General features: G+C 32.0%; 5 protein-coding genes across 9 annotated transcripts; 2 read left to right on the top strand and 3 right to left on the bottom strand.

The window, feature by feature from the left end:
• The first annotated feature begins 7,796 nt into the window (after window positions 1-7,796).
• LOC106764506 (peptidyl-tRNA hydrolase, chloroplastic-like) lies at window positions 7,797-8,656 on the top strand. Its single transcript, XM_014648785.2, has one exon. It carries the CDS (start codon window positions 7,797-7,799, stop codon window positions 8,436-8,438), a length of 642 nt encoding a protein of 213 aa, XP_014504271.1. The 3' UTR covers window positions 8,439-8,656.
• Window positions 8,657-8,878: 222 nt separating this feature from the next.
• Window positions 8,879-11,215, bottom strand: LOC106764205 (calcium uniporter protein 6, mitochondrial). 2 transcript variants are annotated; one of them, XM_022782027.1, is made up of 3 exons: window positions 11,103-11,215; window positions 10,255-10,791; window positions 8,879-9,541 (listed from the first exon to the last, which is right to left on the bottom strand). In XM_022782027.1, exons 2-3 carry the CDS (start codon window positions 10,789-10,791, stop codon window positions 9,056-9,058), a joined length of 1,023 nt encoding a protein of 340 aa, XP_022637748.1. In that variant the 5' UTR covers window positions 11,103-11,215; the 3' UTR covers window positions 8,879-9,055. The 2 variants fall into 2 exon arrangements, with proteins under 2 accessions (XP_022637748.1, XP_014503933.1); XM_014648447.2 differs by lacking the exon at window positions 11,103-11,215 and having other exon boundaries at window positions 10,255-11,096.
• Window positions 11,216-13,161: 1,946 nt separating this feature from the next.
• On the bottom strand, window positions 13,162-15,714 carry LOC106763071 (transmembrane protein 56-B-like). Of its 4 annotated transcripts, none has more exons than XM_022782026.1 (8): window positions 15,394-15,711; window positions 15,101-15,189; window positions 14,893-15,028; window positions 14,658-14,732; window positions 14,454-14,575; window positions 14,300-14,375; window positions 13,866-13,925; window positions 13,162-13,501 (listed from the first exon to the last, which is right to left on the bottom strand). In XM_022782026.1, exons 1-8 carry the CDS (start codon window positions 15,499-15,501, stop codon window positions 13,499-13,501), a joined length of 669 nt encoding a protein of 222 aa, XP_022637747.1. In that variant the 5' UTR covers window positions 15,502-15,711; the 3' UTR covers window positions 13,162-13,498. The 4 variants fall into 4 exon arrangements, with proteins under 4 accessions (XP_022637747.1, XP_014502727.1, XP_014502728.1 ...); XM_014647241.2 differs by having other exon boundaries at window positions 13,164-13,501; window positions 14,304-14,375; window positions 15,394-15,714; XM_014647242.2 differs by having other exon boundaries at window positions 13,168-13,562; window positions 14,304-14,375.
• Window positions 15,715-21,486: 5,772 nt separating this feature from the next.
• On the top strand, window positions 21,487-22,650 carry LOC106763353. Its single transcript, XM_014647552.1, has 2 exons — window positions 21,487-21,807; window positions 22,594-22,650. Exons 1-2 carry the CDS (start codon window positions 21,487-21,489, stop codon window positions 22,648-22,650), a joined length of 378 nt encoding a protein of 125 aa, XP_014503038.1.
• A 734-nt stretch (window positions 22,651-23,384) lies between these two features.
• Window positions 23,385-25,149, bottom strand: LOC106763352. Its single transcript, XM_022782177.1, has 3 exons — window positions 25,099-25,149; window positions 23,807-25,048; window positions 23,385-23,722 (listed from the first exon to the last, which is right to left on the bottom strand). The coding sequence occupies exons 1-3, from the start codon at window positions 25,147-25,149 to the stop codon at window positions 23,462-23,464; spliced, it is 1,554 nt and encodes a 517-aa protein (XP_022637898.1). The 3' UTR covers window positions 23,385-23,461.
• Window positions 25,150-25,467: the final 318 nt, after the last annotated feature.

Here is a 25,467-nt window from a genome sequence, read left to right as displayed (position 1 = left end):
TCTTACTTATTCCATTCATTTATCTAAATCATATTTTATTCACCACCTTCTTCACCAACATATTTTATTATTTTCTTCATCCATTTTTTCCATCTACTTTTCCACCTCACTTTTATATTAGTTTCTCTTACTAATAACTTTTATTTATTCCATCATTTTTCTAAATTATATTTTATTACCACTTTCTCCACCAACCTTATTTTATTATTTCTTTCATCTACTTTCTTCCTATACTCTTTCCACTCACATTTTATATTATTTTTTATTTTCTTCACCAATTTTCTCCATCTAATTTTTCCACTCACTTTTTATATTAATTCTTTCATTTACTTTCTGTATGGTAGGATATCTCCAACGGTCAGCTAAACCGATCGGACGCGCTAATCAAATAACTGGATCAAATTATTGATCGTATTGGACCCGAAATTGGGTCAAATCTTATTGGGCTCACAACCCATCATGTCACAGACGCGAAGAACCAAATAATATCATATATCACGAATCATATAATATCTAAACAGAGATATATCAAGTAAGTTCGTTTATATTTTATTCTGTTTATATTCTATTGATCTCATATCAATCCAAAGCCTATAAATAGAGAACGAAGGACACCAAACAAGGTATGCTGACATTCCACACATTCTCCCCTCTTAATACAATCGTACTGCAGTACCATCTTTCTCATTCTAAGCATTACTTTGCTGAGAATTGAGAACACGCTATCACCAACGTCTAACTTGATCGTCGGAGTGCCTTTACAGGTATCCCTTCTCCTCTCGGGCAGAAGTTGGAACTTGACGGATGAATTGGAGAACGTACGACTGAAGCATTGAAAGAACTTGAAGATCCAGCGTCAGTAAGAAGCAGAGCTACGTTATCGAGGTTAGTCCTTTCGGTCCCAAAATTATCACCGAAACACTTTCCACATTAACTTTTACTATTTACTTTTTTTTATTATATTTTATTTCATATAATTTTTTTCACCCACTTATTTTATTATTTTTATTCATCAACTATCTCCATCCATAACTTTATAAATACTCATACATTCTTCACTCCATTTTTTACACACAATTACATAACATTGATCTCTTTTCTCTCACAAAAAAAAACCTCTTCATTCCATCCCTAATCTCTACTTCATTTTTTTCTCACACTTTACCATTTCCTAATTCCTCTATAATTTCTTACCACATTTCTACTCCAAGGTCGTTCTTCTTCACCTTCCGTATACCTCTTCTCCAAACTTATTGCAAGTAAGGTCTTCCTCTATCATCCAAGTCCTGAACAAGGTACACATATTCTTCACATTTCATTTATGTAAGTATTTTAATAATTTTTTTATGTTTGTAAATTTATCTTATTTTTTACCACATTTATTTTGTTTTATGCTTGTGTGTAATATATCTTTCAACTCATCTCTCTTCCTTATAAAAAAAATAAAATAAAAAAAGAATAAAAAATGACAAAAATATATAAAACTTTAAAAAATACATAATAATATAAATAGTGGCATAAGTACTTGTACGATCATACGCATAAGCACAATACTCATTATCCAAAATAAAAAAGTCCTTTGACTCATGCCATCGTAAGCATTAACCTAGTGCTTATTATGCAAAAAAATAAAATAAATAAAAAGTCGTGTGAATACTCGTGCGACCATACGCATCAACCTAGTGTTCATTATGCAAAATGAAGAATAAAAAAGGATGACAAAAATATATAATTTTTTTTAAAAAATACATAATAATATAAATAGTGGTATAAGTAATTGTACATCAGCACAATACTCATTATCCCAAACAAAAAAATTCGTTTGAGTACTTTGTGATCATACGCATCAGCCTAGTGCTCATTACGCAAAACAATCAAATAAATAAAAAGTCGTGTGAATACTCGTGTGATCGTACGTATCAGTTTAGTGTTTATTACGCAAAATCTAAATATCATATAAAAAATACCCAAAATAAAAATATAATTTCCAAAAAAGCTAAAAAATATCAAACTCTCATACAATCATTCTGAGCCACAGCTATGCGATCCTTGATTCTCCATCTAGAGATATGTAGGAGCAAGGCAATGCCTTATCAGGTTCACTTTCTCAAAAATCCAAAATTATCTTTAATCATTTTCCAAACAATTCCCCAATCAAATCTTCCAAACAAATTTTTCAAAAGAACTACGTACCTCTGATTTCTCATACGAGAATACGTAGGAGCAAGGTCAATCCTTGTCGGTATTCCCAAAAATAAAAATATTTTTCTTTTTATTGTCTTATATATATTGTTATTTTCGGGGAAAAGAACCATATTGAAAACCACATCAATTTTGCACGTTTAATTAAAGGTACTGTCTTCGAGTAGACGTTGTAGGGTGCCAATACCTTTTCTACGCGTAACCGACTCCCGGATCCACAATTTCTATTTCGTAGACCATGTAGTTTTCCAGAATAAACTACGGTGGCGACTCCAAACTCTAATTTTCAAATATTTGATTCTTTTTAAATGGTTCGTCGTCCTCCTCATCACGATCCCGGTCGCGACATGTTATGACTTTAAACTTCTTAAGATGTGCTAATTCTACACTACTTCTTCCATTTTGTTATTTTATTTTGTCTTAATTAATCATTTAATTTTAATTTTGGTTGAAAACTTTTTAGTAGTTGTTTTTCTTTTGTTTTAATTAAGTTCGCATTTTTTAAAATTTGATTAAATTATGTTCTTATGGTTAGTAATATACCATATTGATGATGTCACATATTAGTTCATAGTTTTTTTTTTTGTTTTTTTACGGTTAAATATTTTGTTGTTTTTGTGTCAAGTTCATGCATGGCATGTAACACTGATAATATTAGTATGTCACGTGGCATTAACAATGTAGTGTGACACGTGACATTGATAATGTTAGCGTAACATGTAAGACTCTTGAAAATAGTTGCATTTGAGATGTTAAATTTTTTTAAAATATAGAAAAAAATTTATGTATAATACTATAGTAAATACATATAATGTTACAATAAAATGCACTTATTACTACAGTAAAATACGTACGTTGCTACAGTGAAAATACCTTGTGAAATATGTGTTGTTACAGTAAAAATGTAGTACAACTATAGTACTACTATAGTAAAATGTAGTACAACTACAATACTACTATAGTAACCCTAATTTCAACTATAAATAGGGGGGTAAGGAAATGAAGTTTTTCATCAAGAGAGTGAAAGTGAGAAGTTTAGTAGCAAATAAGGAGATTTTAGGGTTAGAATCTGAGTCGTAGAGAAAGTAGAAAGAGCTCCTGAAAAGGTGTTTTTCATCAAGGAAGTGGAATCAGGTAAGGAAAACTGACCTTTCTCTGTTATCAGTTTGTAGTAGGCATTTATGGTCTAATATTGTTGTGGTGTGAGACAAACTATCCTTTTTATTATTTTTTTGTGTGAATATTGTTGATGAAAATTGTCTTTGATCTTGTATTGAATCTATGAATATGCAAATGCTAATATTGTAAGTAGAAGTTAATTTTCTTTTTATTGTTTTATGTTCTTTAATTTGAAATATTTGATGGGTTGTGAAAGTCTGATTGCTGGATCGATTTTTTAGATGATTTTTTAGATGAGGATAATGTGAAATTTGTGAAAAACTAGTTGGGGAACACTTTGGCTAAGGAAAGACAAGGTACTTAAGTGGTCCATTGAGACACATCTCTCTTTCCTCGAAGTCTACTCAACAAGCTTTCACTTATTCATTTTTCCTCTTTCAAAAATGAAAAATATTTTTTCATATAGAAATAATCAATAATGTGAGGATTTTGGTTTTCTTTGATTAGGTCTTCCTCATTTTTATTTTTTTATTTTCTAAGTTACTTTAGTAAAATCTCAATTTCCACTTAGTTTACTATTGGATCAACTTGAAAATTTTATATATGGTTCATAAGACATAGTAGTCCACTTTGACCATCAGGGTTTATAATTTGAGATCTGTACCTAGAGAAATCAATTTTGAAATTTTTGTTTAAAATGATGACCACTTTATTTATGTCTCTAAGTGACCTAGGTAAAATCCCAATCTCCATTTCGTTTATTCGTAAGTTCTTAAGGAGAATGAATATTAGTGAGATAGGTCCAAAATTGTGCGTGAATGACTGATGTTTATTAGCTGCGTGTGAAGGACAAGAATTGAGATGGGTCCTATAGTTGCGTGTGAAAGACTAGTGTTCATTAGCTGCGTGTGAAGGACAAGAATTGAGATGGGTCCAATAATTGTGTGTGAAGGACTAGTGTCAATTAATTGCGTGTGAAGGACAAGAATTGAGATGAGTCCAATAGTTGAGTATGAAGGACTAGTGTCCATTAATTGCGTGTGAAGGACAAGAATCAAGATGGGTCTAGTAGCTGCGTGTGAAGGACTAGTGTCCAATAGCTGTGTGCGAAGGATAAGAACCGATAATTCCAATAACTGTGTGTGAAGGACGGGAATTGAGTCGTGTCCGAAGTTACGTGTGAAGGAGGACTCAAGTTTTTCTTGATTCAATAATCATGGTTTTGCTCGGTAAATTATGAGAAATTATGAAATCTTTGGAATGCATTTGAATATGGAGTGACTGATGGATTAGATCGACTAGTACAAATATAATTCGAGTAAATTATGAGTAAGATAATGAAGATTTATTATTGGCAAACTAATAGTGTAACATCCTAATTTTTTTGAGATCTCACGGTGCAATTTTTTTTTCAAAACCCTTCTATAAAACATTTATGAAAGATAATCAAACTTTATTCAATTAAAGTACGGAAGCAAAACATATATATAAACATCGTCTAGAAAGTTCAGAATATCACTTTTACATAAAAATACCAAATTGGAATACTTTCAAATAATAGAAAATAAATAATAAATCTTCGAACATAACATCCCAACTTTCGTCAGCTACTCAAATTCGATCTTATCTGTAAATCATCTACTTCCGTACAAGTATGATCATCGTAGGTGGAAACCACAACCACAACTTTCAGGGTGAGCAACTAGAATTATCTTATCATACAACATAAAATTATATTAACCACAATAATAACCAAATCATGAACCACTAGTACAAAAATCATATTTTATAACGTACAAATAAAATATGAGTTTTGTACGTTATAATAGGTCTACATATTTTATGACATAGCAAATATTTGTTGTCATAAAATGAATTGATTCATAGAAATTAGATGCAACAAACAAATATGCAGGTTAGATGGAAAACATTTAAAACTTGCAAGAAAAGCAACAACAAAAAATGATAAAATACGCCATAATGTTATATTCATCCATGCCAAACAAAAAACAGATATACATACGATATGATACAGATAAACAGCCATCCTGGAATTTCTATGAATCAATTCATTTTATGACATAAAATATGTAGACCTATTATAACGTACAAAACTATGTACGTCATAGTTCGTTTTTGTACGTTATAAAATATGATTTTTGTACTAGTGAACATATGTTATCACAGCATTACCATCACAACATTACATCATAAAAACATCAACACTCAATGGTCTATTTCCTCTACACTACCACACTACCTAACCACCATAACCAATTCATTATGAGTCACACGACATCCTCTTCCCGTATCACACATCTAGTTTCCCGCGTCACTCGGACGAAGATTCACCACTATTAGACCATCCTCTTCCCGCATCACACAGCCGAAGAGAATTTCTTTCCCGCATCACACGGCCGAAAGAGTCATCACTAGCAAATCATTCATCTTCTACACTCTTATCCTCACTCTCACGTAACGTCCTATTAAATCCATGGTTCCTCCACAAGTCATTCCTCTCCTATTTCCTTTCCACCAACCACACTTTCACGTCACCCCTCATCATTATCACTCCAAATTTACCATGCACCCCAACAACCATATAGATTGCAACATATAATAAAGAATATCATACAATGACAAATCATACACACAAGGTAATTCTAGCCACTCCCCTTACCTGGACTCGTACGATTTTTGTTTCCAAGATCGTCAAGAAAGCTTCACAACGTCACCGAAGGTCCTCCCATTTTTTATGTCTCATTCTCAGCTCTATTTTCTCCTTAAAAACGTCTTTTCTCTCCCTTATCTTTCTAATTTTCGTTTTTTCCTCTTAGGGTAGCAAAATGTCAACCCCTTTTTACTCTTCTCCTTTTTATCCTCTTATATTTATCTCTATCCTTTTATTTTTGATAAAATAAAATCACTAAGATTTCCTCTCTTATTCTCTCTTAACTATTTTTTAAAATATCATCAACCACCAAATTTTTTTAAAATCTACAATATCTAATAATGATTTTATTTAATAATAATATTTCTTTTAATATTTAAACTCACTAAGATTATATCTTCTATTTTCATTTAACTAATTTTTAAAATAACAACAACCAAATCTTCTAAAAGATTTACATAATATTATTTTATTAAATATCCAAATTATTTAATTTGCATACTTTTCCTTCCTACACCATCCTTTAATTAATTTCTACACCAATTAAATAAAGGTAAAAAACCATTTTCCCCTAGGAAAAAAATATAAAAATAAAGAAATAACATAACAATTGTGTTCTAACAAAAATATAAACTCAAGAACACTAATCTTCAAACAAAAGTCTAAAGTCTCAAAACAACTTTATTTTTAAAACCCCTATTTTCTCGGATCTTACAAATAGTATTGAGAATGATTTGAATTGGATGTTTTGAGTTGTGAATATGAATGTGACTTGTGATTTCTAATTGTGGTTAGCTCACCTCTGTTTGTATTATGTTGTACAATGATCATATAACGTATGTTTTGTACGATAGCAGATGAGATTTCAGAAATGGGGAGAAAGTTTTAACGCGAGGACATGTATTGACAAAATTTATTTGAGATTAAAAAAAATGTATTTGAATAATATTATTTCTATAATGTAATTTTAACTTGGATTTTGGAATAAATAGTTATGTTTTAAGTTTAATGTAAATGATGGTATCATACATTATTTTATTAAATGAATGAATGTTTTGAAAAAAAAAAAATTGCATGATATTCCTAAAAAGAGTGTTACATGACACATGATATTGACAATGTCACTAATTAACAAAAAGTTGACTTTTTCGTGTAAATGTCATTATTTTGTATTAAATTTAATTTTTATATGTTTTTTTTTTTTTATATTTCATCGTAGTTGTTTATAAAATAGAATCATGGATTCTCTCTACATTTAAATTAATTTTTTTTTAATTTTATATAATTATTTATATTAAAATTAGAATTTTATTGAAATTATTTTTAAACTAATTCTAACCACGGTATTGAATAGCATTCAAATAAATTACTTTTAATCTTATAAAATAATATAAATTAATAATATAGTAGTTATAAATACTTACTCTTTTATAATGAAACTTAAATTTATTTAATAAATATAATATTCAAAAATTAAAACAAAAACAAATTTTAAAAACAAATGACTGATTAATTTTTTTTCTTTTAATTTTAACTGAAATAAGAAAGTTATGTCAATTTTATACAATTTCACTTAAAAAAAATAAGATAATTATGATTAGATATATTATTTATTTTATTTTTATCTTTTATTTTTATCTTATATTTTTATCCTCTATTTTTAATTAATTTATTATTATTTATATTTTGGACTTAAATCATAATTTTTTTATTATAAATAGGTATCTTCTGTTTATTCCAAGATTAATCCAATATATATCTCAGGCCCTTATTCTCTCTATCTTCTTCGTCTTGCAATCGCATTATGACCATTCAAAGTAGTTCTTCTTCTACTTCTTCTGCTTCCATATCAACCGAGTCCAAAGAGAAGAAGGAAAATTTACCTTGGTTAATTGTTGGCCTCGGTAATCCAGGCAAAAAGTACGCTGCCACTCGCCACAATGTGGGCTTTGAGATGGTTGATGCCATAGCTGAAGCTGAAGGGATATCTATGAACACTGTTTCCTTCAAAGCTTTATTTGGGAAAGGTTTAATAGGTGATGTCCCAGTCATACTTGCAAAACCACAGACTTTTATGAATTCTAGCGGTGAATCTGTTGGGGCCATAGTTTCGTACTACAAGATTACACTAAAGCAAGTACTTGTGATCTTTGATGACTTGGATTTACCTTTTGCTAAATTGCGGCTTCTACCAAAGGGTGGACATGGAGGCCACAATGGAATGAAGAGTGTTATTAATCATTTCAAAGGGAATACTGCTTTTCCTCGTTTAAGAATTGGCATCGGACGACCTCCCGGTAGAATGGATCCTGTACCATTTGTTCTTCGCAGGTTCAATAAACAGGAAAGACAAGAGTTGAGTTTTATTTTACAAGATGGAATAGAAGCTCTTCGGATTCTTTTGCTGGAAGGATTTGATAAAAGTGCAACATTTGTTAATAGTTGAGGAATAGCTTATTGAATATCCTTTTGACAAGTACAAACAGGATCGTATAGCAAGGAGATACATACTACTTAAAAAGAGTAAATTCGTTCAAGCAAATATTTATCTATTCTTTAAGAACCAGTTTCTGCTCATTGAATTCGAACATGCAAGACCATGGTTTTACAGAGAAACTTTTCTGTCAGCACACAAGGATCGTTACAGAACATTCTTCCTTCATCAATAATGTTTAACATAAGAAGTTCGATTTTTGTGATGTAACTGCATTATTTTTGTTAAAAGACAACCTATTTTATTATTTTATTCATTTCAAGGCAATGTAAAATTTTATAAATTAAAGTTGCACTAATATGGTGAAAAAAACTTTTTAGTTTTTATGCATACTGCTTTTAATCTCTACGAGATGAGATGACAAAAATTAAAGAGATTAAAATAATACACGAAGGAACTAGAGTGACTTATTATCATCAAGTATAAAGGACATGAAAATAAAGTTTATACAACTAAAAGGAATAAATGAATAATGAAAGATTTTTCTTATTTTGTTCACAACGGTTAATGTAAAGATTTTATCTTTAGAAACCATAAGTATGAATAATACTAGAACAAATGTTAGTCGGTTAATCTTTGCGCAAAACATCCTCCAAATCCTGTTCCACCCCAATGCGATTTCTGAAAATGGTTTTGGCATTCAAAGGTTTATGGCACCTGCATCGGAGCTCATTGAATCTGTCAACATCAAAATTGTAGTTCTTGTGAAGGATCTTCTGTCTGGAGTGAAAGAGTCTCTTCATGAAATCTTGGTAAGTTGGGTCTCTAGAAGTGAACAAGAAGTAGGCATAGCCTACCACCAAACCAGTGGAAGTGGTGAAATATGTGATAGGTTCCATCACATCCCATGAGAATTCCCAGAATGTCAGCCTGAAGAACAGTCCAACAGTAAGCACACCAAGTCCTAGTCCAGACCACAGGACTCTCCGAACCTGCTTGTGTGCCAACGTGTCAATTTCTCTCTTCTTCTCTTGCAACTTCTTTAGCTCCTCCATCATTGGATCACTATCTTCTGTTAGTTCCAGTGGAACTGCTCTTCTAACCATATCCACCACCTGATATTCACCATGCAATACAAAAGGGATCATCAATCTATAAATCATACAACACAGGGCTTCTTATATGGAAGGAAATATTTGGTATATTTATAAACTAGATCTTTTTGGTAAGTTTTATTTGGATGATTAATATAATAAAGGTTTGTGTACAAGCCCAATATAAGTTGGTAAAACAAAATTCCAATTTTAAAACAACAGCAACACAGAAGTACTCAACAAATTGCTGACAAAAACAATAGATTTGTGTTTAACACAGTCACAGTTTTGAAGTATCCATGCCTTCTATCAGCGAGTGTACCAATAACAATGTTGTACAATATTATTCCATTTGATGAAAGATCATGTTTCGGTGAGTTTGAACTAACTCACATTAATGCAGACAACAGAGTTTCCATGTCACAAAGTGAAGTTCAAAGATTAACAACAAACACAATCCATTAATCCCCTATCATTGAGACAATCTATTAATTTGCAACTCTCACAAATTAACAAAAAAAGGAATGTAGCAATACAAAGTATTCTAAACTTCCAAACAAAGCCTAAAAACTAGGGGCCCATGAAAAGGGGTAATGAATGGTATCTCCTGGCATTGAATACGTGCTTGATTTGGCCATGTTTTAAGAGAGCCACACGGTAACAGATTCAATTTTTTCTTTCTGAGAAACAATTATCAATTACTGAATGATAGAATCATGATAGAGAGCAGTCACCTTATCAGGATGCAGATAGACCTTGTCTCTGAAGAGGAGAATAACCCCAGCATCATCAAGACAATGTGCAAATGTTGCAGCCTCCTCAGCATCTCTTGCAACACCCATTTTCTTACACTCTTCAAGAAGCTCACAGTAGGGAATAATCTCCTTCTCCTCTCTTTCAAGCTTCTCCTTTAGCGATTCCACATTCGCCAATCTCATTAGCTTCTTAGCCTCACGGAAGGACATAGAACCTTTTTTCCCATTCCCATTATCATCATTACTCCTATTATTATCATTATTATTACTATTCTCATTCCCACTGACACCGTCAGCAGGGTGTGAAACTGAAGATGTAGAACAGACACCGCTCTTCATCTGCCTCAACACAAACGCCACCCCTCCTCTCCTTCCACCACATGCGCCTTCAAAACCCCTCAAAGGATCAAAAGGCTGAACCTTTCCCCCACAACCATGGCTTCCACTAAAAACAAAAGACACCCTTTGCCTCAGAATTGATCCTCCACCACCGGCACACCAGCATCTACTCCACATCTTGAACACGCCAAAAAAAAAAAGGCTCAGACTTTTATCTACCTAGCACGGTAATTACGACTTACCATCCTCAAAATCAAGCGTTACCACAACCGATCATAGTTCTGAGATTTGCATGATAAGAACTTTTGTAGAAAGATAGAACGTATGCATTTACTGCTACTAAAAATAAAATGAAAAAATACAAAATAGAAGAGGAAGGGAGGAAATAGAGGCAAAGACATCGCGGAATGGAAAAAAGAGAAAACAAAACCTAATTCGGGAAAGCAAAGGGAAAGCTGGTGAAGTGTATAGAAAGAAAAGACGTATACATGCAACAACCACGAATTATCAGTGTTCCGTTTCCGTTACTTGCCGTCTGAATAGCTAACAGTCTTGCACCACAAAATCGTTTGGTAGTTGACGGTCTTCAGCAGAGATAGCAATGACGTTTAGAAGTTACAATCAAACACCATTTGTACTTAAAAATAATTTATTTTAAATATAAGATCGTATCTTAACAATTTTTAAAAATAAAAAATATGTCACTATTTTATTAATTGTATATTTGAAATAGATTAATTATAAATTATTACATAAATAATTATAAAAAGCTGTAAAAAAATTGTTAAAAAAACATTTCAACATACGAAATTGATGCTCTAATTCTTAAAATTCTTCCTTAGGTGTCGTGTAACATAACCGAAATTGGATTCGTGGCTAAAATGTTCATTCTTCTTTGGAATTTTGGGTACAAGGTTTGTAAATTGCTTATGGTGAACGTGATGCTTTCTAATGTGATATATACATCAAAATGTTATTTTTTGGTTGAGAAGTGTCGGGGATTATGACAGAACGACGAATAAAAAATAAACGAGAAAAGATTTTAGGAGTCGTTATCATAATTTATTATAGAAAAACTATGGAAAAATCCTAAAATAAAAACATGGTTTACGAAAACAGATTTTCAGGTTTGAAAAGGTGTTAGCATCTTATCACTCCTCCCAAAAGGCAATACCTATAATTAAATGTACAAAGTTGACATGGTTTTATTAAAATATTTAATTTTCTCCAAAAATAAAAATAAAGTAAAATAAAAGAAATTATTAGAAACAAAAAAATATTTTTTGTTTTATGGACCCGACAAGATTGACCTTATACCTAAGTATATAATGGACAATCAAGGATTGCGTAGTTCTTTATTTAGAAAAATGTTTACGAGTTTGTTTAAAAAAAATATTATGGATTGTTTGAGATTTTTGAAAAGTGAACTCGAAAAGGATTCACCTTACTCCTATATGATGGAGAATGAGAAATCACGTAGTCTTGGTAAAAAAAGGTTTAGTTTAACAAAAATTAACCATTTTCGATTTTAAATATTTTGTATTTTTTTTTATATTTTAAGAATGGTGGAAAAAAGAAAGAAACCGGCGTACCCTTTATTTTATTATAAAAAAAAACTTTATTTATGTAGTAAAAATCTTTTGAGAAAAAAAAAGTTTCAGAGCACAATAAAATAGAAAAAAGAATGGTGCAGAGATCACATACCTTTTTATCTTTAGATAATTCCTGTTTCTTCTTTGATGATTGAGATTGACAGAACCCTTGTATCTGAGAACCTATTTTTCTCTATACTCTCTTTCTATTATTTTTGCCAATCTCTCTCTTTTCTTGGTTTTTTCTTCTCTTTTCTTTCACTTGATGCGTATTTATATACACATATTATAATATCATATTTATATACACATATTGTAATATATATTATGATAATCTTGCCTTAATTAATTCACAATGGACAAAATACGAAAAGAAATGGTCTTAGAAGAAAAATAAATCAAATAATATTCAAGACATTTATTACTATATTAAACTAATATTTTAAAAATATTCTAAAGTGATATGTCCTTAATATTTTTTTTTCTTTACCCACCATTAATTATTATTTTTTTATTTTTTAATTTTAATTATTTATTTTTCTAGACGAAATTAGGTGTTGACAAGAAATGTAATGGTTACGTGAAAAAAAATATTTAAATAGCACATTTAAATATACATCAAAAAGTAGTTTTTTATTTACATTTTAATTTTTTAAAACTTTTAAAAATATTTTTCTACTCTTATAATCGAAAATCTTAATTTTCATGACATAATAACACATTTAAATAGAATGTTTATAAAAATAATATTTCAACATTCTGTGTCGGACCATGATTTAATTTATTTATCTGAAATATTTTTCATTTTGAAACCTTATTTGACAGAGTTTTATCATTAAAAAACACTAGATAAAAAAATATATTTAAATTGTTTATGAGATTATTGAGTTTAGTAGAAAAACAAAGTAACAACACTAAATTCTCATTCATAACGGGTAACTAGCATTTTCTATAAGTTAGATCCTTCTAGCTTACCAACTTTATCAGTAAAATTAGGAAGAACCTAATTTAACTATTGTTCATTAGAAAAAAGCTAAGAGAATGACTGAGGTCATATTTCGACACTAAAAGAATTTCAATTGAGTATTTCAAATTTCAAAATATACAATTGAAGTAAAGCTTACAATTTGAGGTTAAAACAAGAGTGTTGATTGTAACTGTACTATAAAACAATTGTTGGCAATGTCGAGATACTATGTTAAGAGTATATTGTCATGCTCCCTTGTTGTGTTTTGCCTTAGTGAGAGTTTTAACCATGCCCTTTGCAATCTTCCAGAACCAAAATATGTTCATCACTGCCAACACAGAAGGCACCATAATCAAGGTGTAAAAGCCAAAAAGAAAGACCTCCTGCACCTAAAATAAACCATATACAGTTTTTATTCAGTGCAATAAAGAAGGAAAATTGTAAAGAATTAGAATAATGATATTTAGACAACTTTTTTTAATAATATTTGAACATCATTTATGTGTTATTTTGTAATTGGTTCATGGTGTTTATGATTATTATTATTGATTATGGAGTAATTTTGGACCAATCACAGAATGATACGTAGATGATGTTCAAATATTATAAAAAAAATATTATAAAAAAATGTTGTTTAAATATCATTATCCAAAAAATTACGTAACAGAGAGGATCATAGAGCACATGCTAACCTCAACCAAATGGGTCCATATATGGTAAAAAAGGAACATGAATAAGAAAATCCTTGCAACCTACCACAGAGTAGATAATAATTAAGGATAGAAATTTCAAGCGGTTGAATTGAATTCACTCTGCACAAAAAGTTCATTAAGGTCTAACTGGTTTGCACCTGGAACTACCAAGAAAAGTAGTTTCATAACAACCAAAAAAACCAGAAGTCACAACAAAGTTTGACATTCTGCTAACATTTATTCTAAGGACTAAATTTCTGCATCTGCTGTCGAAAAACAGATAGCTTCAGCATTTTCAGATCCATGTTTTAGTTGGTTGATACATACTTTATCTGTACATTTTATCATTACAATGTTCTAGACAGTATACTTAACCTACTTAGCAGAGTAATTAGAGTTAGGTGAAGACAATAATTATCAGACAGTAGCAGTACCAACCACCCGAGGAACAATGCAATGCCATTCCAAATGTAAAGTTTGGAACTTTTAAGGCCAGCAATATCCAAGTACCTATATATAGAACTATTGTTATAAGTAATGTTGATAGAAGTACATGAAGGTAAATGAAATTCTGAACAAGAGATTTACCATCTAAGATTTACAAAAGGAGTAGTGCTCTCAGAGAAAAGAACCATTAGTATGTAGATATGAACTTGACCACTTAGCAGGGATAGTGTAATGGAACCTATGGATAGCCCGTGGTGTAGAACCTAAATATTGTGTCAGATACTGTGCATTGATACTGTTGTTAATGTGTTAAGAACAAGAACAAGAAAGACTGTATCTACTTACATATTCAAGACCCCCTAAAGCTGGAAACTTCCAAAGAATCATAGCCAGATCTGTTAGAAAATAACCAATAGAAATCTGTGCAGGGAAGTATAATGAAAAACAAAACACAACAAGTTAACATTCATAAATAAATTTCACATAGTATGACAGACAGAATCTTGACAACAATGTTTCAAAACAAGTGGCATTATGTTATGAGATTAACAACTAAATTTTGCTTATATCTTCAACTTACCCCCAATACTGTATCTGATAACCTTGATGATTTATTAATAACTACCTCCTGTGAATTCTCATTGAAGACATCTGATAAGAAGATGAGGTAGAAAGATGCAGATGATACAAAGAGAGCATGAAACGTAGAGAATCCCCTGCATTACAGATTATGTTAATACTCAGTTAATCAATATGCAAACAGGAACGATTATGCAAAAACACTTCACCTGTTATTCCATTCAATTTTCTCTGCACTGCTCAATTTGCTATATCCCTTGATCAACAAAGAACTCAAAAAAGCAGTTGATGTATAAGCCTTCAAGAAGGAAGAAAAGGATCAGGCTTTAAAATTGCCAACAAAAAGTTCTTCATTACAACCAGTCATTCTTAGAATTAACCCCTTTAAGATAAAACTGAACATATGTTTGACAAAAAGAAGAAATTGAAGAGGGAAGAAACAGAAACTCCAATCATAAAACTCACACACAACACAACTAACGAGGAATCTGAGTTCACTTACAATAAGACAGAAGATTATGCCAGAGAAGATAGATGCCAGCCATAGCAGTACTTTGGTTGGACTAGCATAATCATAAAAGGAGAATGCACCAAAAGAAGTGAATTCCATGAAGCCCTTTTGTTCTGATTTTCTGTATCAAACCAAACAGGACCGAAGACATTACATGATATGAAAAGTATATTCTATTATGAGGAAGAGATACGATAATGGTATTGGAGGAGTCTCTCCTCACAACAAATACAAAACATATCCATAATAATTCATAAGTAAATTATTTTTGTGTCATTTTTGAAAGGCCAAAACCTATGTGAATTTTGCCACCATAAGTACATTATGGCCATCCATTTCGCTTTTCCCACTTCACAAAATTCCTTGGGAAGCAAACAAAACCCACCAAAAGGGATAGGAATTGGGTGGGACAAAGACAAAAGCACACTTCTTTTAATGTTTAAAGTTTGGGCAATATATATATATATATATATACATACACTGACTTTTTCATTCTTAATCGATTATACATTTACATTGTTAATGATGCGTTTTAAAGAGAGTTCATTGGAAAAATGTATATTAAATAATAATAATATTATATTTTGTGTGTTAAATATGTTGGAAGTCCCACATCGATTAGAGATAAGGCCAATTTATAATATATAAGTGGGGTGAGCCGGTTTTGTGGGGTTGAGTTAGACCTATAACCCACTTTTAACAAAATATTTTAAAGAAAATTGAAGTATAAGTAAAAAGTAGGTTTTATGAAAATTTTGAAAATAGAAAAGAATAAAATGTACCTAATGAGTAGCAATTATGTAGCATAATAAATAGAAGTGAAGATGAGGACGCAATGGTGGGTTATTGACGCAGAAGCTTCACTTGTGTCCTCTGATCCATTCTACAAGCCACGTATGTTATTGGTTGTGACTTTTGCGTTATGTTAAGCTTTGACGTGATTTGTTGTCGGTTATTCAAAAATAAAAGATAGTAACAATTACTGTTTTTTCTTTGGCTTTTTAAATTATAATTCGATCAGTTATAAAAGAAAGAAATAGTTTATACTTCACACTTCTATCTCCAAAAAATTACAAGTAAAACTTTGAAAATACAATTATAACTACAATTCTTTTTTGGAACCGGAGAATCAGAATTGCAAAAAAAGAAAAATAAAAGGACGATTTTCTTCTATCTCTCAGTTTTCTCTGTATATCCAAATTTTTGTAAATGTGTAAATTACTTTTTTGATAGGGCAAAAAGAATAAAAATTCCCTTCCATAATTATCTCAATTACTTGTACTCTCACATTTTCTCCTTTCTTCTAATATAGTGCCACAGCACCTCATACCAAAGTGCTCTTGCTCTCCATCCTGCACCACATCTCTCACCACCACAACTCATGCACATGTTCAACTTTAAAACAATCAGTCAAAGGTATATATTCGTTCGCATTTCTTTCATTTACAATTATTTGTAAATGTTTAGTGTAGTCAAAATTGGTAGATGAATCTTATGTAGGAAAAAATTGGAAATTTAGAGATATTATGATATTTAGTGTTCATAGGGAGATAAATTTTCAGTCTACAAGAGATCAAGGTACAATTAGATGCCTTGACATATGATGGGATGATTTGGGCCTTTATGAATTACATTGGATTAGTCATCAATCAGTATATTGGATTAGTCGTTAATTAGTATGTTCTTTGACTAGATCAGGATAGGTGTGATTGTACATTGACATTTGTCTCAACACATGTTAAGGCAATTTGGTTATGAGCAGCCAATCTCGTAGTCGCCAAACATTACTCCAAAGGTTGACCTAACAACCATTGATCGTTGTTGGTTGTTCTTTGTTGAACACGTGTTAGTAAATGTCACAGTGGTTTCCTCCTCGTCTGCAAGTGTTAAGAGATGCCTCCAGTGGTTTAGAAAGGCATTTTATCCTTATATTACTCCTGGTGCAACCGAGTCCCGTACCTCGACTTCACCAACATCTTCTATATGAAATTCCAGTTTGTAAGAGATCGAAGTATGAATTTGGTTTGTTGGTATGTAATCGTACAATGTTTATGTGTTTATGCTATTAAAGAATGTTAATTAATTTGTTCTTACCTTCATTGCATAACTTTATCAAACACGTTATGAGAATCTTACGGACAATGATGGATTGCCGTTATGTGAGTGAGGGCATTATAGACTGACACCAGACGAATGAGGCATTACACATAGTTTGTGCAATGTTTAAAGAACATGCCCATAACAACAAATAAGGTTGCAATGTACGCAATACATCCATCATCATCCTAGCAAAATTTTTTTTATTATGTTTTGATTGTTTTGGATTTCTAAGTAATATTTGTAATTAAATAACTTCATTTTATATGATTAAACATCTCCGAATTTTTATTTTAATAATTTGTTTTACATAACACAAATATAAATTCTTATGTAAGTCTACATGACTAGTATTAAAGTTCATCAACTCTACAAATGTTTGCATCCTACTAACATAAAAAGATTACCACGCCCACGTCTTGGGGTAACAGTGGTAGACGATATGATATCTACCATCAATAAAGGAAAACTTTCTTGTAAGTAAGCCTGTAAAGATAAAATTAGTAAATGAAACTTATTTTATAATGGTAAAAAATAATAATCACTTTACCTACATAAAATGAGAACCTTAATTATGTCATAGACTGATTAGTTGATATTGTCTTATACTAGATGGTGGTATAGTACGTAGTGGAAAGATCATAGTATTTCAACAATATGACAAACTAACTAACACAATATTATATCGATTAACAATAGCATAACCAATGTTTGATATAGTCATCAACTTATGCATATTAGCCTGTAATTGATGAAACAAATTGTTATGAAAGAAAGAAGTAAGACATAATAAGTAAAGTGTAAAGTATAACAATATGTGCCCCTAATTGTGAGTCGACTAACAAAGACTTCCTTAGTTGTTTTAGTCAATCACAACCTCCCATTAATCTTGCGTATTCATCACACCACAAACTAAGTTCTTTAAATAAATCATGTCTAATAAGAGACCATGAATCTTCACCCATCTCCAACAAAGCAACAATGCATCTATACCCATAATGATCATCAACAATATCAACAATATAAGGGTGACAAATCGGATGGAACTGATCTAACTTATGTTGCACAAATTTAGCCTTAGATTGCATTTCTTTTTTTACTATAGAACTATCATGTATGGGGTGCAAGGCATCTACATGCTTGAAATATGAAGGTTGACACTTTGTAGAACTTTGAGATCGATGAACTTTAGTCTTTTATGCACCCTTCGTTTTAACTCTATGCATTAGAGGTACCATTAATGTCATAGCATGACAAATTTTTTTAAGTAACTTATGCTTAAAATTGTCACATGTTAACTTCTTTTAAATGATTGAACACCAGATCGAGTTCCTTTTGAATGCATAATTATGCTTGTGATTCATTTGATGAAATATTTGAAAAGATCAATCCAGTCCAAATCATACGAATTTAAGACTCGTGAATTAAATTAGGGTCATATCGTGCTAATTCACAAGCACATGGTAGACCATATGTTCATTTTAAAATGCATCCACAACTTTCACTATCAAATTCTATATGCTAAAATTGATCGAAGTCCTGAGAAATGAGTCACAAAACATATTTTGATACATGTTTAACCAATCATTTATATCTGTTTGGTTTAATAGCGTCACTCATAAGATTTGGATTCTTTTTTTAATATGGTGCCTTTATCTCATTATGTTGCAAGATGGCAACGTTATGAATTGCATCTTAGCACGAAAAAATGTCTCTTATACTAGTTCCCAATACTTTCTTCAGGCTCTCGTGAGCAAACTCAACCTAGATACAAATTATATGAACAATATTATAAAACATATAACAAAAACAACTAAAAAAATGATATTAAAACATAGTTGTTTGATTATGTGTTTCCTAAATGCATTACTCAGTTTGTCAATGTCTTTACAAAGTATTTTTTATACGGAGTGATCCAAGAGTCATTGACTCGTGTTCACAATCCATGACATTTTTTCATGCTTCCATGACATCATCCTATCCTTAACAAAATTGATTAACATTTTGCACTCGACTTGCACATTTTTTTGAAAGTGGAAGTGAAATAAGAGATTATAACATTCGGGGAATACAATATTAGTGACATTCATGAAAGTTGGGTCTTTGTCGCTAACAATGACTTATGGATCACCACCAGATGTAAAAAGTAATCCTTTTAGCCTTTACAAAGTCCAAGTGAAATTATCTTTTCGTTCACTTGATAAAAATACAAAGGCATTTGTGAAAGCCAACCCTATTGATGTGACTCTAACTATCTCAAGCAATGAAAACTGATATTTGTTGGTTTTATATGTGTTATTCATCAAGAAAATAACATTAAATGCATTCAATAATTTTACTACTTCATAATGTATCCAAAATAGGTCATTCACCACCTCAGATTCATTGATCTACTCTAGTAGGTATTTATCATGTTCTAACATCATCATCAATTGTTGTAATTCATTTATTGAACCTTTCAATGATCGTTTATCAGTGTATATTACATTATATACTTGTTTAATTATTGTCACATTATAATCATTATTTTCTTTAAGCTTCAATTGACTATTGGTTATATTAATAAGTAATGAATGTCCAATGAAATAAATTTAACCTCTCAGCAAAAAGGTGACCAATTAAAGTCTTTGCTAATCATGATTATATATGATATCTACACATTACCTTCAATACTCAATCTCTCCATTTGAAATTGATTTGCCTCTCAATTTAAAAGGACACTCATATTTTCTTATGTAGAATATACTAGGATGAACATTAGATCTTTATTTCTTGTGCTTTCCACCCCTTTCACATCCTAATAATACAAACGCCTTTATCCCAAGTTAATTATTAGCTTTATCAGATTTTATGATGACAACAACAAATCAAGATCAAAAATAATCTCTCTAACTTATTTAATTAACTCAGTATGTATACTTGGAAGATAAACGAAAAGACCATAAATACTACTATTGAATGAATAAGAAAGCTAAAATGAACAAGAAAACTGAAAAAATAAATACATAGACTTAGAGGTGCATGATGGTTTAGTAAATATAGAAACTATAGTAAATATTTTTGGTAAATAGTAATTACTATTTAACTAATTTATTTTATATTATATATATATATATATATATATATATATATATATATTTTTCAAAGGTTAAATTTGTTTTCAGAGTAAAATTTGGAGATACAGAAAGGACGGTTGGAGTAGGAAGAAAACCCAAATAAGTTTGAGCCCATGCCCTTGTTTTAAACTTTTGGTTCCTGCACCCCATAATTTCTGACTGCAACGCATACTAACTAAAAGACTAAAATACTCTCCTCCATTGTACTACATCACTGCTACCGATGTTGCATCACTGTGACTGCAGAGGAAGAGAGAACGTGTTGCAGAAAAAATATCGTTTTTAAAAATTCCTTTTAAAATATAGGTTTAAACCTCTTTTTAGTCCCCAAGTTATAAGTGGATGTTCAATTTAGTCCCCACTTTTAAAACTGTCAATGTTTGGTCCCTAAGTTATAAAAGTTGTTTCAAATCAATCCCTGTCGTTAAATGTGTAAGAACGACGTTAAATGTTGGTATGATGTGGCAAAGAAGTTATCAAACGTGGCAAAACGATGGCAATGGGAAGCCAGATAAGAAAAAACATTGGAATAAAAATTATATATTCGTGATGGTGGTGCTTGCCCTAACATATTCATGTGGATGGAAGGAGGTTAGGTGAAGGATTTAAGCTGATGTGAAGGATTTGGATGGTAAAAGTTCTTCGTTGTAAGACATCAAGATTTGTTCTTGGGTGTTTCCTTTGTTTCAAGTGTGTGCCTTAAGGTAAGGAAGTTGGTTTCTGTTAGGTGCATACCTTAACCTCAGGATCTAGTGTTGGGGTGTTCTTTGTTTAGGGTGTTATCTGTTTGGGGTTTCTGTTTTGTTCTTGGGTGTTCTCTATTTTGGTTTCTTGAGCTGGACGAAGTATTATTGCAGTTTTCCGAGAGGCAATGACAAAGAATCAATGTTCCTCGTGCTCATGGGGGAGCTCTCATGGTGCTTCATCATCAAGAGGAATGGTTGGCAGCGAAATCTGCTATTGTGGAGAGCTTGCCATATTGAGAGTGGCAAAAACTCCTAAGAACCAGGGCAAGCATTTTTGGGGCTGCCCTAATTACAGGCGGAGTCGTTATGAAGAAGTGCGAGGATGTAATTTCTTCAAATGGCACATTGAAGATAATGGAGATGAAAGGGATACTACAATTGGATGGCAAAGGAGAAAGATCATTAATTTGGAAAGATCACTTTTGGTTTATCAGAAAAGGGAGAAGGTCTTAATATCAATGTTATGCATGATGGGGTTGATTATCGTCATCCTTGTATGTCGTATGTTTTAATTTTGTTGAAGTGGTGTATCTGTCACATTTGTTATGAAGAACTTGGTTATATTGTAATGAATGAGATTGAGGTTGTAATCAGATTGTTGGTTGTAATGAGGTTGTAATGAATGAGATTGAGGTTGTAATGAGATTGTTGGTTTTAATGAGGTTGTAATGAATGAGATTGAGGTTGTAATGAACTTGGTTATATTTTGTTACTTTAACTTGGTTATATTATAATGTTTCTCACTTTAAGTTGATGATATCAGAATATGCTTCCATAAACTTCTAAAGAGCAATGTAAAGTACAAAGCAATATAAAAGTACAAAGTAATTGAAATATTATAATCAGAATCTGCTTTCATGATCAAAATGACAATATATTGGTCAAAGTAATATAAATCTAATGTTCAAGGTCAAATTACAAAGACCAATCTAAAATGGTCATGATGTTAAGAAATAACCCAGACCAATCTAAAAAGATGTAGTTGTTGTTAACCAAAATACATCTGAAGTCAACCAAAATACATTTGAAGTGAACCAAAATACATCAAATATCATCCAAAATACATAAAACATGATCCAAAATACATGACAGCCACATATCCAAACTACAAAGTAATACAATCTAAATTGTTGTTGTTGTTTGATTTGGCTGGGTTTGTTCAGTAATCTCACTTCCTTGAGTAGGGTGTAGTGTAGCTTCCTGGTGTGGGGTAGGTTCCTGGTCTGGTACAGGTTGCTGGTGTGGTGTACCTTCTTGGGGTTGCTGTTGATTTGATTGAGGGCAGTTAGGTCTTTTATGCCCTACTTGTCTGCATATGGAACATTTCTTAGGAATTCCTTTTTGTCCAATTTGTGTATCATCCTTCCTTTGCTCCCAACTTTCGAGTCTTCTTTTCTTTCGTGGTCTACTTGGCAAGACTCTTTTTGGTGGAGGCTGAATATTAGGTGTTGAAGTCCTTTGCCATAGATGAGGACCATTCAGAGGGAAAATGATTAGGTTGTATGTTTCTTCAAACGTGCAGGTCCTAAACCAATGTGGTAAGTATTCTTCAGGTTGAGAAACCTCATGGCTGTGAGTGCATGGCAGCAAGGTATTCCTGTTATTGTCCACTTTCTGCAGGTACATTCTCTTTTTTCAACATCAACCACATTCTTCTCAGCAATGATGGATGTATGGGTGATCTGAAATATTTGCATCCCTGACCAACTGTCAAATGGTAAAGAATTAATGTTAAGAACAAGACATAACTATTTAGACCAAATGAGAAGTTTTGATACCTGGGAATCCAGTATTTTGTCTTCTCTAACTCCTTCTGCAGTCTTTTTTTAATCTTGGGGCAAATGATACCTTCATATCTACTGATCTTCTCTCTATTGGATGCCCACCTGTTCATCAAGTACATTCGAATCTGTTCCAACATTGATATTATTGGTTTTTCCCGTGCATCTAAGATCACACTGTTAAAACCTTCAGATATGTTGTTGACAAGTGTGTCACAAGCANGTCTTCCTGTAAACCTGGATCTAGACCAATGTCTGCAAAAATATAAAGTTAAACATTCACATAAAGTTAAACATTTACATCAAGTTAAACAACATGTTATATTAAAGATTTGAATGCATCTAGATGAACTTGCCTTGGTGGAATTTGTACCAAGTATTTAAATGCGTCTAGATTAACTTCCTTCATCTGTCTCATTACGGACTCCCATGCTTCAGGGGTTATTGATACTGCAGCCTTCCATAGTAATTGTCTGAGGTTTAAGCCAGTAAACTTCTTTCTAAAATTTGAATAAATGTGTCTGACACAGTAACGCTGGTCCACATCAGGCAATAGACTTTGTAAAGCTGGCAGAAGTCCCTATTCAAACAGGGCATGAATATTAAATCACCTTACTTTCAATGGTTTACAAAGTAATGAATAAAAGGGTTTTGTGGTACTTACTTTTTGTTGATCTGATATAAATGTGCACCTTGAACAAAATCCCCCACCTCCAAGATCCTCAATTAACAATTCCAAGAAAAAAGTCCATGATTCCTTATTCTCTACTTTAACTACAACATAAGCTAAGGGACACATCTGGTCATTAGCATCTCTTCCAACAGCAGTTAAAAGCTCACCTCCATATTTCCCCTTTAAGAAATAGCCATCCAAATGTATAATTGGTCTACAGGATACAAAGTTGTCCTTACATGCTTTTAAACACACATAAATTCTCTTAAATATGGTTTGATCTTGGTTTGGTTCTACATTAATTTTAACTGTTGAGCTTGGGTTTGCCCGCAGCAACTCCTCTGCATAATCATAGAGTCTTTCATATTGTTGTTTGTAGCTACCCTCAATGTTGGTTGTTGCCATTGCCTTTGCTCTACTTGTTGTAGCCCTAGACACAACAATATTATATCTCTTACAGAATTTGTTATGCAGATTTGTCATTTTCATATCTGGATTTGTTTTCATGCTCTTCTCTAACCTACCACTTAACCATTTAGAGGTAACTACACCAATTTTGAATTCTCTAGTATAAGTGTGCCTGTCGACAATCTTTCTTAGCTGCCATGTATGCTGGGTACTCCTATATCCACAATAAGCGTACCAGGGACATTTCCCTTGTGACCCATAACATTTCATGCTAACTCTTCTCTTATCATTCTTCCACAGCTTCAACTTTCTACCATTGTGTACTCCATAACTTCTAATTGCATCAATGAAGTCATCTTTTTCAGCGAAATATGTTCCAAGTTCCCATATATGATCTTTCATACTTGTAGGCTCTTTGAAGGTTGCAAAATCTCCAAATCTTGATGTTTCAACATCTGAATCATCACTTAAATATATATTATCACAACTATCAGATTCCCACTCACTATCATTAATTCCCCTTGGCTGTACATGCTTCTTTTGAGTACTACATTCCCTTGTTGTTCCCCCTAGCCAGTCCTCTTCCTCAGCATCCCCCACTCCATCATCAATATTATCGTCACCATCATCAATATTATCCTCACCATCTTCAACATCAGCATCCCCACCTTGTTCACCATGTGCATCCTCATCAAGTTCAGCATGTTCTTCAACAACTACATCAACATCAACATCATGTGCATCACCTTGTTCACCATGTTGACCAACCTCAACTTCAGCATCCTCAACTTCAACCTGAGGAACTTCTTGCTGACCAACTCCAACCTGAGGAACTTCTTGCTGACCAACTTCAACCTCAGGAAGTTCTTGCTCACCATCTTCAACATGAGGAAGTTGTTGCTCACCAACTTCATCAACCTCCACATCACCTCCTTCAACTTCTCCTTGATTTTCACCTCCTTGATTTTCACATACTCAGATTGACTATGATATTCTATCGTATAAAGATATTCAGGTTGGGATATGAAGTTAACCACAAACAAATGAGCTTGACCATCTCTTCTAGCAATGTTTACCAAATTACATGCACCTTTGTCATCACTTAACAATTCCAACCTATCTTCTAATACAGGGCCACCCAGAGAATACCATAACTCCTTAACATTTCTATAACCCATCTCCTTTAGTATGGTCATTATTTCAAAAAAACTCCATCTGTCTGGGTCAATGATCAACGTACTAGT

The sequence above is a fragment of the Vigna radiata genome, chromosome 6 (genome assembly GCF_000741045.1).
Source record: "Vigna radiata var. radiata cultivar VC1973A chromosome 6, Vradiata_ver6, whole genome shotgun sequence".
Lineage (NCBI taxonomy): Eukaryota > Viridiplantae > Streptophyta > Magnoliopsida > Fabales > Fabaceae > Vigna > Vigna radiata.
Note: the sequence above shows the minus strand (reverse complement) of the source record. Positions and strands in the feature narration are given on the sequence as shown.

Bases quoted from the DNA above. Each gene is read 5' to 3' on its own strand.
- LOC106764506 (XM_014648785.2), top strand. From the start codon at position 7,797: ATGACCATTCAAAGTAGTTCTTCTTCTACTTCTTCTGCTTCCATATCA.
- LOC106764205 (XM_022782027.1), bottom strand. From the start codon at position 10,791: ATGTGGAGTAGATGCTGGTGTGCCGGTGGTGGAGGATCAATTCTGAGG. The intron at 9,542-10,254 runs GTGACTGCTCTC...GGTGAATATCAG, and splicing joins TCTATCTGCATCCTGATAAG to GTGGTGGATATGGTTAGAAG.
- LOC106763071 (XM_014647240.2), bottom strand. From the start codon at position 15,501: ATGGAATTCACTTCTTTTGGTGCATTCTCCTTTTATGATTATGCTAGT. The intron at 14,376-14,453 runs GTAAATCTCTTG...TTCTATATATAG, and splicing joins CCTTTTGTAAATCTTAGATG to GTACTTGGATATTGCTGGCC. The intron at 13,563-13,865 runs GTTAGCATGTGC...GGTTTATTTTAG, and splicing joins TATGGACCCATTTGGTTGAG to GTGCAGGAGGTCTTTCTTTT.
- LOC106763353 (XM_014647552.1), top strand. From the start codon at position 21,487: ATGACAAAGAATCAATGTTCCTCGTGCTCATGGGGGAGCTCTCATGGT. The intron at 21,808-22,593 runs GTCTTAATATCA...GGTCTGGTACAG, and splicing joins TTTATCAGAAAAGGGAGAAG to GTTGCTGGTGTGGTGTACCT.
- LOC106763352 (XM_022782177.1), bottom strand. From the start codon at position 25,149: ATGTGGAGGTTGATGAAGTTGGTGAGCAACAACTTCCTCATGTTGAAG. The intron at 25,049-25,098 runs GTGAGCAAGAAC...GAAGTTCCTCAG, and splicing joins ACTTCCTCATGTTGAAGATG to GTTGGAGTTGGTCAGCAAGA. The intron at 23,723-23,806 runs GTAAGTACCACA...CTGTTTGAATAG, and splicing joins TTATATCAGATCAACAAAAA to GGACTTCTGCCAGCTTTACA.